Source organism: Heterodontus francisci, chromosome 1, assembly GCF_036365525.1.
Source record: "Heterodontus francisci isolate sHetFra1 chromosome 1, sHetFra1.hap1, whole genome shotgun sequence".
NCBI lineage: Eukaryota > Metazoa > Chordata > Chondrichthyes > Heterodontiformes > Heterodontidae > Heterodontus > Heterodontus francisci.
This window is the reverse complement of record NC_090371.1, coordinates 168,977,019-168,989,302: the sequence shown is the minus strand read 5'-3', so window position 1 is coordinate 168,989,302 and position 12,284 is coordinate 168,977,019. Positions and strand designations below refer to the sequence as shown.

The following is a 12,284-nucleotide window of genomic DNA, read 5'->3' as shown; positions in this document are numbered from 1 at the left end:
TGTTGAAACAACACTAACTTCAAAAGTTCCAAAAAATGGCTTCATCAAGATTAAGTGTTACGACCAGGTGAGAAAGGGATCCCTCTCCGCCTTCACCTGGTCCTTTTGTAACAGGGTTTAATTTTAAACACACTGTGTTTTGAGCTCCCCCGTGGTGAATCCTTGTTCACTGCTTTCCAATTATAAGAGAAAGAAATGAGCACAAACAGGCTTTCTTAGGTTTAAAGAAGAAAAGTGAAATTTTATTAAACTTAAACTCTAATTTGGTTAACACCTACAGTTACACGCCCCGCTCCACACTAACATGCATACGTGATACACACATGCAAATAGAGACAGAAAAGAGCAGAAGAAAAGATAAAATGGTGTTTTACAGTTTGAGGCAATCTCTGAGGAGGGGTTTTTGTTACTGTGCTTTGAGCTCACTGTAGTCCTTGGTTGAAGATATGGTCTTTTTGTTGAGGCTCAGTATTATTATTAAACCTTGTTCACTGTCGGAGACTTTTCTGTCTTGGGGTTTATGTGTCTTCAATGGTTTTCATTTAGTGAGAAAGAGATGAAAGCAAACAGGAGAGGCTGCGGCAAGCCAGCCACGAGAGGTCTTTTCAGTCCAGGAGCAAACCGCTTTCTAAGTTAAAATTCTCTGTGGCAAGTTTTTAAAAAAACCTGCAACAGTTAGTCATGTGACTAAACTGGTCTTACCACGTCTGTGTGTATTCAGCCATCTTAGCAGTCAACCTGGAATGCTAGCTCCTCCACTTCGACGTCTGGTAATCAAAAGTCCATTGTGGATTGAATGTATCAGAGAATGGTCTTTTGTCCCTTTTAAGCACTGTCTGTAAATATACGAAGTACGAGCAGGAGTAGGTTGCTCGACCCCTTGATCCTGCTCCGCCATTCCATACATTCATGGCTGAACTGATTACTCCACATTTCCACCTACCCCTGATAACCTTCCACCCCCTTGTTTATCAAGAATCAATCTACCTCTGCCTTAAAAATATTCAAAGACTCTGCTTCCACTGCCTTTTGAGGAAGATAATTCCAAAGACTCACGACTCTCTGAGAGAAAAAATTTCTCCTCATCTCTGTCTTAAATGGGCGACCCCTTATTTTTAAATAGTGCCCCCTAGTTTGAGATTCTCCCACAAGAGGAAACATCCTTTCCACATCCACCCTGTCAAGACCACTCAGGATCTTGTATGTTTCATTCAAGTCGCCTCTTATTCTTTTAAATTCCAGCGGATACAATCCTAGCCTGTCCAATCTTTCCTCGTAAGACAGGCCACCCATTCCAGTATTAGTCTAGTAAACCTTCACTGTACTGCCTCCAATGCATTTACATCCTTCCTTAAATAAGGAGACCAGTACTGTACACTGTACTCCAGATGTGGTCTCACCAATGCCCTGTATAACTGAAGCATAACCACCCTACTTTTATATTCAATTCCCCTCGCGATAAATGATAACATTCTATTAGCTTTCCTAATTATGTGCTGTACCTTCATACTATACATTAGGACATCCAGAACCCTCTGCATCTCAGAGCTCTGCAATCTCTCACCATTTAGGTAATATGCTTTTTTATTCTTCCTGCCGCAAGTGTCTTTCCAGTCAAGGGTCTGGTGTTGCTTTCTTTTAAAAAGCAAGTTCTTTCTTTACTCCAGTAACAGTTTAAAAATCAGTGTTCATGTCGTGAAATTAATTTGCCTCATTCATGGCAGGTGGGGCCTGCATGACAGTAAGTAAAATTTATAATTGAATATTGTTAAGGGTTGACAAACAAAATATCTCCTGCCCTCAGAACAAAATTTAAAACACTACAGATTTAGTGCTATGGTGTTGAATTCTTGCTTGCACACAAAATTGGACTCTGCACATAAGATGCATTATGAAATTGATTAATGACCCATTGAAGTAGGACTTATATAAATAAACCCTTAATCTTAAAATAAGAGAAGCCCACATTCCATGGCATGGATACAATAGTAAATAAATCAGTTTGTCACAGATTCTAAACCATTTGGATATCCATGGATATTATGAAGATTACTGTGGCTACAGATTATGTTCATCGATTCTAAATCACTTTTATAAAGAGCGCATTAGAATGTATTGTGGTAGTACTATTAAAAATACTAGAGATTGGCATAAGCAATTTGGATATGCAACAAATCTTCTAAGATTTACTCTGCAGTATTAAGATTAATGCAGATTGGGTCTAATCAATTTGGATATCCATGAGAGAGTTGTTATTGTGTCTGTATTAAGATTAATATTGATAATTGCTAAAGAATCAGGATATACACAGAAGCTGTTAAGGTTATTGGGGAAAGGGAAAATTCATGTGGCAAGATATGACAAAGAAATAACAGTTTGGTATTGACAGGATTTCTACTAATAAGAGTTGTATTGTTTCAACAATACTGAATGGTACAGTTCACTGTCGCAAGAACCCTTCACTGTTTCCTGTGACCTGTGCACTGAATCCAAATATGCTATATCATGTGCAATAACATTACATCAAATGAACTGCCCACTGATGATGCAATGGCAAAGCTATCACTGCTGAAAACACGATTGAGAGGAGCAATTTTTGCTAATGGAAAAAGAAAAATTCCAATAGTGTCCATAATGAATAGTACATAACTGTTAAGTTATTTACAGGCAGCACTCCCGCCTCTGAGTTCAGCTAAGACACTGCTCAGAGCTTCTCTTCAGTAGTTCATAACATCATGGGAGCCCACTGCTGTTTAGTTGGTCCACTTCTGTGTAATATATTGATGGTTGCTCCGTATTCTTCAGGATATTTAATTTTTAATCATTGAGGAAAGATACAACTGAGAACAGAACAGCAACTTGAAACAGTGGTTGATGTACAGTGTTTAACTGGTTTAATCCAAGGCCTTGGCAAATAATATAGCAGTCTCTTTCTATAATACTTTATTCAGGAGGTATACAAAATTACTTTATATGGTTAAGTCCGAGTCATTGTACTTAAAATGAATTATTCAGTAATTTGAATTAAGCAGTGTTGATAACACAGCAAAGTGGGAATTTAGTACTTAAAATGTGGATTATTAGATCATTTGAATTAAACAAGTTTGAACTGTATATTGCAAGGAGGGACCACATTTGGCAAATTATACACGTTTCTGACTGTTAAAAATCAGGAATTCATAATATGTTGGCGGGCTACCTGATCTATCAGATAGTTATAATGAGAAATTACTGTACTTGCCTGAAGCACTTGAACTTATGGCTTTGTTATTTGTATTGCTTGGTATTCAAGCTTTATCTGATCCAGCTTTACATGACAATGGGCAACATAGCAATCCGATACCAGAAACCAAATCGTGGCATACATTGACCAAACTTCAATAAAGAGGTGTAACATTATCCAAAAAAGTTTCTTCTTATTTCATACCTTTGTGCTTCACAGTATTCAAATTTAAAATGCACCATTTGGACAGATGGCAACGACTGCAGTCATCAATTTTTGCCTCGTCTAAAATCATGCAAAGGACAGAAATGGGTACAATCAGATGTCGCATCCTGATATGTGTGGATGAAATTAATCGAAAATATTAGTTATAAAAACAATTGCATCTTTATCGAACACAGATGTAAATGGGGAAAAAGGGCATAAATTTTAAAAATCAGGCTTTCCTTTTACACTTTAGAAATTTAAAAAATAGACATCTTCAAAATAAGACAGGTGACAATAGCCCTTATTTTGTCAGTCATTTATGGCACAGAAGCATACCATTTGGCCCGTCGAGTTCATGCCATCTCTCCATGGCGCAATATTCAATCGCACTCCCCTGCTCAATCCCCTGTTGTCCTGAAGTCTATTTCCTTCAAGTTCCCATTCGATTTCCTTTTGAAATCATGGACTGTTTCTGTTTCCACCACCCTCTTTCCAGGTCATTATCACTCACTGTGTGAAAAAGTTCTTCCTCACATTCCCCCTGCATCTCTTTCCCAACATGAAGCAACGTCAGGGGTTTTTACAGATAAACCTGATTGTGATAAGTTTATATCTGATGTGTGAGATTCTACACAACATATTTATTTGCTCATGTTTGGAACATGTACCTAGTTATCACCAATTTGAAAACAAGTGTGATCATTTAGTCCTTTGCACACAGGAAGAATGTTGCACAGATAGTGTGATAGTGGGAGTTTGTCTTAATTTTGTCCTTGGTGTTTTAATGGGTTGATCAACCACAACGGGTATGTGGACCCCTGTCCATCAAACTGCATTGCATGAGCAACATGACTGGACCAGAATTGGTATTTGTAGGCATTTACAATCTACATGCATAAATGTAGGAACAAATTATCTTGTTTGTTCTTATTCATTCAAGGGATGGGAGTGTCGCTGGCATTTGTTGCCCATCCTTAAACATACACAAATTACAAAAGCCATCAATTGTAATGATGACAGTTCTATGAATTTGAACAGTGGAGCCCTTAATGGTGAATTCATATATAGTGAAACTTTGATTATAGCGAAAAGATTCCAGCTCGTTATTTACCAAGTAATTCAATAGTTGGTTCTGTTATGAAAATATAGGTGAAATCTGGATGCTGATCTTCCCTAGTTTAGCCCATAACAAGCAGTAAACTAGCTTTTACACAATATTCCTCAAATCGATTGCGCTGCTTCTGAGATACACCCGCTGAAACTCTGCCGCTCATTTACATGGTCAATTGAAAAAAATCAGGCATGTGTAAAACAGGACCGAACTTTGTTATTGGCCATTTTGCGCTACTGCCCTGATTAATTTCATCCCCTATCATCAGCTAATGGATTATTAAAGTGAGTTCAATGTTATGGGGAAAAGGAGATGCAAATACTGGAAATCTAAAACAAAGCCAGAAAATGCTGCAAGTACATAGCAGGTGAGGTGACATCTGTAACAACAAAAGACTGGTTAATGTTTCGGATGTAGATCCTTTGACAGACGCCAGAAACATCAACCACTTTTTTTCAGATGCTAACTGACATGTTGTGTATTTCCACTGTTTTCTGTTCTAACTTTAGCTATCTGAAACCTGTACATTTTGCCCAGACTTTGCCCCTGTTTGCAGTATAAGCTGTGGCTCTATCACCACCTCTTTTTGCTCAAGTGGCAATTATCTCTCAGGGCCAAGAATGCTTCTGTTTGAGTAACACAGTATGCTAGTGCTAATTGGCATACAGTCCAGCATATTAGAGAATTAACATGGCTCAAAGAATGGTGTGGGAAAAAAGGGTTTCGATTCATGGGGCACTGGCACCAGTACTCGGGCAAGAGGGAGCTGTACTGTTGGGATTGGCTTGTATCAGTGTTCTGGCAAATCATCTAACTAGGGCTGTGGATAAGGCGGGGCTGGGGGACGGTTAAAGTGAAGGGAGATTTAGAAATCTAAAGAGAAAAGGTGAGACAATAGAACAGTGTACCGATTTGGGTAAAGACAAGCAGAGTGGGACAGGAAGGAACAGAGAGTTTAAAGGTAATAGTGCATCAGTGAATAAGGCCCATACAAATAATAGTTTTTTAAAAAAGGCTCTTTATCTGAATGCGTGAAGCATTCACAATAAGAAAGATGAACTAGAGTCATAGAGTTATAACAGCACAGAAGGAGGCCTTTCAGTCCATCGAGTCCATGCTGGCTCTGTAGAAAAATCCAAACAGTCCCATTCCCCAGCTGTAGCCCTGCAGCCCTGTAAGTTTGCCTACTGGCACAAAGAGAGATAAATGGTTTGGATCTAAGACATGGTTACAAAGTGACCAAGATTGGGAAATAAATATTCCAGGGTACACAACATTTTGAAAAGACAGAATGGAAAAGGAGGAGAAGTAGCCCTGATAGTAAACAATGACATAAGGAGAGTAGTGAGAAAGGATCTTTGCTCAGAAGATCAGGAAATAGAATCTGTACGGGTGGAGATTAGGAATAACAAGTGTCAGAAAATGCTGGTGGAAGTTGTTTATAGGCCCCCTAACAGTAGTTATATCATTGGACAGAGCAATATGCAAGAAATAATTGGAGCTTGTAACAAATTGTGGGGGCTTTGAACTTCATATAGACTGGCCCAGTTAAATTTGGCAAAGGTGGTTTGGAAGATGGGTTTGCAGAATGCTTTTGTGACAGTTTCCTGGAACAATACATTGTGGTATTAACTAGGGATAAAGCTGTTTTAGATCAAGTATTGTGCAATGAGGTAGTGTTAATGAGTAATCTCATAGTAAAAGATTCACTGGGAAAAGTGATCATATTACAATTGAACTCTATATTAAATTTGACGGCGACATATTCCAGTCCCAAACTTAAACAGAGTCAATTACACAGCTAAGAGGGGAGAGCTGGCTAAGGTTGATTGGATAAATAGTCTAAAAGGTATGGTGATAAATAAATGGTGGGAAACAAATAATTTAAAGAAACAGTTCTGAATGTTCAACAAAAATACATTTCATTAAAAAAAATAAAAACACAGCAAGAAAGATCCATCTGTGGCTTAGTAAGGAAGTTAAAGATAGTATTATATTAAAAGATGGGGCTTATAATGTGGCAAAGAACCGTAATAAGCCTGAGGATTGGTAGTGTTTTGGAAACCAGCAAAGGGCCATCAAAACGTTGAATGAGAGTAAACTAACCAAGAAAATAAAACAGATTGTAAGAGCTTTTACAAGTATATAAAAATGAGAGTAGCTATACTAAACATTGATCCCTTGGAGGCAGAGAGAGGAGAAATTATCGTGGGGAATGAGGAAATGGCAGAGACATTGAACAGATATTTTGTGTCTGATTTCACAGTAGAAGACACAAATTACATGTTAGAAATAAAGGGTATGCAAGGGGCTAACAAGAGTGAGGAAATTAAGGTAATTAATATCAACAGAGAAAAAATATTGGGCAAACCTAAGAGACTAAAGTCTGACAAACCCCTAGGCTCTGGTGGCTTACATCCTAGGGTTGTAAGAGAGATAGCTGCACAGATAGTGGATATACTGGTTACGATTTTCCAAAATTGCCTAGATTCTAGCATTTTTAAATTCATTCATGGGATGTGGGTATCGCTGGATAGGACAGTACTTATTGCCCATCACTAATTGCCCTTGAGAAGGTGCACAGACCCAACAGATTGAAAGTTAGCAAATGTACCACTGCTATTCAAGATAGAAAGGAGAGAGAAAACAGGGAACTTCAGTTGAGTTAGCCTGACATCAGCCGTAGGGAAAACACTGGAATCTATTATTAATGAAGTCTTAATAATGCACTAAGAAAATCATAGTGTAATCAGACAAAGTCAACATGGTTTTACACAAGGGAAGTTATGTTTCACAAGTTTATTCGAGTTTTTTGAGGATGTAACTAGTAGGGTGGATAGAGGAGAACCAGTAGATGATGTAGTATACTTGGATTTCTAAAAGGCATTTGATAAGATGTGACACATAAGGTTAATATGCAAGGTAGGGGCTCATGGAATTGGGGGTAATATTTTAGTATGGTTAGAGGAATGGTTAATGGACAGGAAGCAAAGAGTAATGACCTTCGATGAAGAGACCAAGAGTAATATATCTAGGTTTGGTGACGATACAAAGCTAGCGAGGAATGTAAGCTGTGAGGAGGACACAAAGGCTGTAAAGAGATGTAGACTGGCTAAGTGCGTGGGCACCAAGCTAGCAGATGGAGTATAATGTGGGGAAGTGTGAGGTCAAAACAATAGAAAAGCAGAAGAGGTTTCAAAAGGTGTGAAACTTGTAAATGTTGATGTTCAGAGGGACTTGAGTGTACTTGTACAAGGAACAGAAGGTTAACATAAAAGCAAAATAATGCAGATGCTGGAAATCTGAAATGAAAACAAAGTGCTGGAAATACTCAGCAGGTCAGGCAGCATCTGTGGAGAGAGAAACAGAGTTAACATTTCAGGTCTGTGACCCTTCTGATGAAAGTAAGCAATTAGGAAGCCAAATGGCATGTTGGCCTTTATTGCAAGGGGACTGGAGTACAATTATACAAGGCTTTTGTGAGACCACACCTGGTCTGGCTTGTAGTTTTGGTCACCATTTTTAAGGAAGGATATTCTTGCATTGGAGGCAGCAGAGTGAAGGTTAGATTAGTACCAACGATGATAGGGTGAGTAAAGTGGTTCTATACTCTGTGGAGTTTAGAAGAATGAGAGGTGATCTCATTAAAACATACAAGATTCTGAGGGGGCTTGACAGGGTAGGCACTGAAAGGTTGTTCCTGCTGGCTGGGAGTCTAGAACGAGGCACAGTCTCAGGATAAGGGGCCGATCATTTAGGACTGAGACGAGGAGAAATTTCTTCACTCAAAGGGTTTTGAATCTTTGGAATTTTCTATCCCAGAAGGTTGTGGATGCTCCATCATTGAATATATTTAAGGCTGCCTCAGGTGTCTCAGGGAATCAAGGGATATGGCGAGCAGGTGAGAAAGTGGAGTTGAGGCTGAGGATCAGCCATGATCGTAATAAATGGCAGACCTGACTTGAGGGACTGAGTGGTCTACTCCTGCTCCTATTTCTTATGTTCTTAGGATACAAAGTGAAGAAACAATTGCTTTGGTGAAAAGGTGAATTACTGTGAAGGTACAGAAATCATTCGCATCACTGGTCTTGTTTTACTGCACATCCCAGCTGCACAGTCAGCATGCAGTAAGTAATGTACCATGGTACTAATCCAGGCTATTGTGTTTTTCCACAGCTTATTTTTGTTTCATAGTAACAGCTCTTGGAGTGACAGCTGGAGCGCACCGTTTATGGAGCCACCGATCTTACAAGGCAAAACTGCCTCTGCGGATGTTCCTGGCTGCTGCCAATTCTATGGCTTTTCAGGTGATTTTTTTAAATGACTTTTAAATAGGTGTTAAAACTAGCACTTCTGTCTTATTCAGTGGGCTGTGCATTTATTTACATATTTGTTGCATTGAAATTTAATTTGAGGTTTCTGGCAATGCAAATCAAGCTTTATAAAATAGATATTGTTCCCATTTAATTTGGTGTGAGTGAATTATACTTTATATTTTCATCTGCATTTGTTTTACATAGAATTTAAAGCACAGAAACAGACTATTCAGTCCAACTGGTCTATGCCACACACGAGCCTTCTACTTATTTCATCTAATCCATTTATTTCTATTGGATATATACAAGTTTGAATAGGGTTTAATATGTGAACTGCAGAATGCCTGAGGTGTGCAACTAAAAGATAACCATTAACCTATATAGGTTATGAGGCTGGGTGCTGCAAGCTATGAATCTGTTACATAGTCGCACTCCTACCCACATGGTGATGCAATAAGATCAGCTGCAAACACATTTCTGATTAAGGTGTGTAGAGGATATAGAACGAAGAGCCATGGGATCCAGTTTATATCGCACAAGAGGCCGCACATAATAGCCAATGAATCACAATTCACGCTGTGAGTGGGATTTAAGTTATATAGTGTGGCTATTCATTACAGTATTTGTTTATAGCACACCTTAGGTGAAGAATTGAAATGATAAAACTTAGGTGAAAGTGCTGTTTGTCACATGAACTTTGTTGCTGAGTGGATTCCAGACTGCTTTCAGTGACATCAAGGACAACTTGTTCTTGGCTGGGATGTCAGCTCGACGAAACATGAATATTTTATACATATGGTTTGAACACCACGTGAGGTATAATCAGAGTGCTTTGAGGTAGACCTATATGTGAAATGCTGGTTTAGGGGACTGTCATGAGGAGAAAATTGACCTTTTTTAACCTTTATATCATTCAGTAGTTTGCTCACAAACTGAATGCTTTTCCCAGGATTTAAAACTATACTTTTGTTCTGAAGAAACCCAGCTCATTACATGGATAGTTTTGTCGACATAGCCATTTGCTTTACATAATTTGTTATAACCAAGTTCTCTGGATAGTAGTTCCCATCCAAAATGTTCTTTTTTTTTTTGCTGAGATCTCTTCACAGAGAATCCGGTCTGAAGACAGAAAGAAAACAGAAGCCTAGCAATTTGATCAAATCACCTAGGGGTCCAATATACTGGGTGGTGTGCACGCAACCATTCCACGCTGGAAGTGTGCCACCCATCAAATTGGATCGGATATAGACATCCTTGTGTAGAAAGTATTAAAAAGCCTCATTTAAAATACTTAAGTAAGGAAAAGCAAAATGCTGCAGATACTAGAAATGCTGGAAATACTCAGCAGGTCTGGCAGCATCTGTGGAGAGAGAAGCAGAGTTAACGTTTCAGGTCAGTGACCCTTCATCAGAACTGGCAGATATTAGAAATGTAAAAGATTGTAAGCAAGTAAACCGGGGGTGGGGCAAGATATAACAAAAGAGAAGGTGTTGATAGGGCAGGGTCACAGAGAACACCTCCGTGCAGTCCGTAAGCATGACCCTGAGCTTCCGGTTGCTGACCATTTCAACAGCACCCCCGCTCTCATGCTCACATCTCTGTCCTGGGATTGCTGCAGTGTTCTAGCGAACATCAAAGCAAGCTCGAGGAACAGCACCTCATTTACCGATTAGGCGTGCTACAGCCTGCCGGACTGAACATTGAGTTCAATAACTTCAGAGCATGACGGACCCTCCTTTTTATGTTTAGTTATTTTTTCTTTTTTTCTCTTTTTTTAAAAAATTTGATTATTTTATTTTAGATTTTTTTTTAGTTTGTTTAGTTTGCTTCTACAGTGCCTGCCCACTGTTTTGGTTTTTTAAAGGTTTTTTAATGTTGTGCTTGGAGTGCTTTGTGCTTTACAGTCAATTCACACCCTCTCTGTACTAATGCTTTGTCTTTCAACATACCATTAACATACCGTTCGCCTTTGTTCCATGATCTTCTGGTCAATTATTCTCTGTGACCTTGTCCTATCAACACCTTCTCCTTTGTTATCTCTTGCCCCACCCCTGCTTTACTTGCTTAAAACCTTTTATATTTTTAATATCTGCCAGTTCTGATGAAGGATCACTGACCTGAAACTTTAACTCTGCTTCTCTCTCCACAGATACTGCCAGACATGCTGAGTATTTCCAGCATTTCTTGTTTTTACTTAAGTAAGGTTCCTGGTTTGTTGTTGGACCCTTTTATGAAATTGATTCTGCCTCAGTGCCTGACTCGTCACCCTGAGCAACTCCTAGCACTAATAGGCAGGAAGGGCTCACAGCAGTGTTCTTTGAAGGGCTCATCCACTCCACAGTGGTTAGTTGCTGGTTTATCCTTTTAACTTGTGGGCATTTCTTTGCATATCTTCTGACTTATGCTAATCAGTGTTTGTGGATGCTTGACTAATTTTGTCTGCCTTCAGAACAGTTTCACTGTAATCATGAGTGGTCTAGTAGGTCTACCTTCTGGAGCTGGAGGACAAGCGGAAACATCCAAGAAGACAGGAGAAAGCAGAAACAGCTGGACAAGGGGTGCTACGCAGGAGGCTACACCCACAGTGGGTCTTCAAGGAGGACTTCTACCTGAACTTCACTGAGGAGCAATGTCTCAGATGCCTTCACTACACCTGGGACAAGGTGAACAAGCACATGCATGTGCTTGCCCACTGTGAACACAGTGTGTCCCCTGGAACCACATGAACACGTGCAAGTGCAAATTTCTACGCCCTAGTGTCACTGTCTAGTTGGAAATAATTTGCAGTGTTACAGGTACAGAATACAGTTCCTGATAACACAGCTGCATACTGGGCAGAGCCTCCTGCTTCCTATAAAGCAATAAATGCACTTCAGAAAGTAACTTGCTGTGTGTGAAGTCCTGGTCCCCTTGTGAACCTACATATTAGTGTCAGCCATGACTCAGTTGGTATCAGTCTCGCCTCTGAGTCAGAAGTTTATGGTTCAAATCCCACTTAAGGACTTGAGCAAAAAAATCAAGGCTGACACTCCATTGCAGTATGAAAGGAATTCTGCACTGTTGGAGATGCTGTCTTTTGGACGATACACGACACAGAGGCCCCAATGGCCCTTTCAGGTGGGCATAAAAGATCCTACGGCACTATTTTGATGAAGCTGGATCCTGGCAATATTTATCCCTCAATCGATATCAATTAGTTTATTCAGTTTGCCTACCCACTTTTTTTCATGTTTGTACTTGTGGCTGTTCAGTTTTCAGTCCGTTAACACCCTATCTGTACTAATGCTTTGTCTTTCAACACACCATTAACATATTGTTTGCCTATGCTCCATGACCTTCTGGCCAGCTATTCTCTGTGACCTTGTCCTATCTACACCTTCTCCTTTGTTATCTCTTGCCCCACCCCCACTTTACTTGCTTAAAACCT

At 39.5% G+C, this 12,284-nt stretch overlaps 1 protein-coding gene across 1 annotated transcript in view; it reads left to right on the top strand.

Moving 5' to 3' along the window:
* The window catches only part of LOC137373347 (stearoyl-CoA desaturase 5-like), an 85,017-nt gene that overhangs the window by 1,576 nt on the left and 71,157 nt on the right, over window positions 1–12,284 (top strand). Inside the window, exon 2 of the mRNA XM_068038172.1 lies at window positions 8,718–8,848. Within this exon, the coding sequence (XP_067894273.1) occupies window positions 8,718–8,848 (131 nt within the window). The remainder of the gene's footprint in view (window positions 1–8,717; window positions 8,849–12,284) is intronic.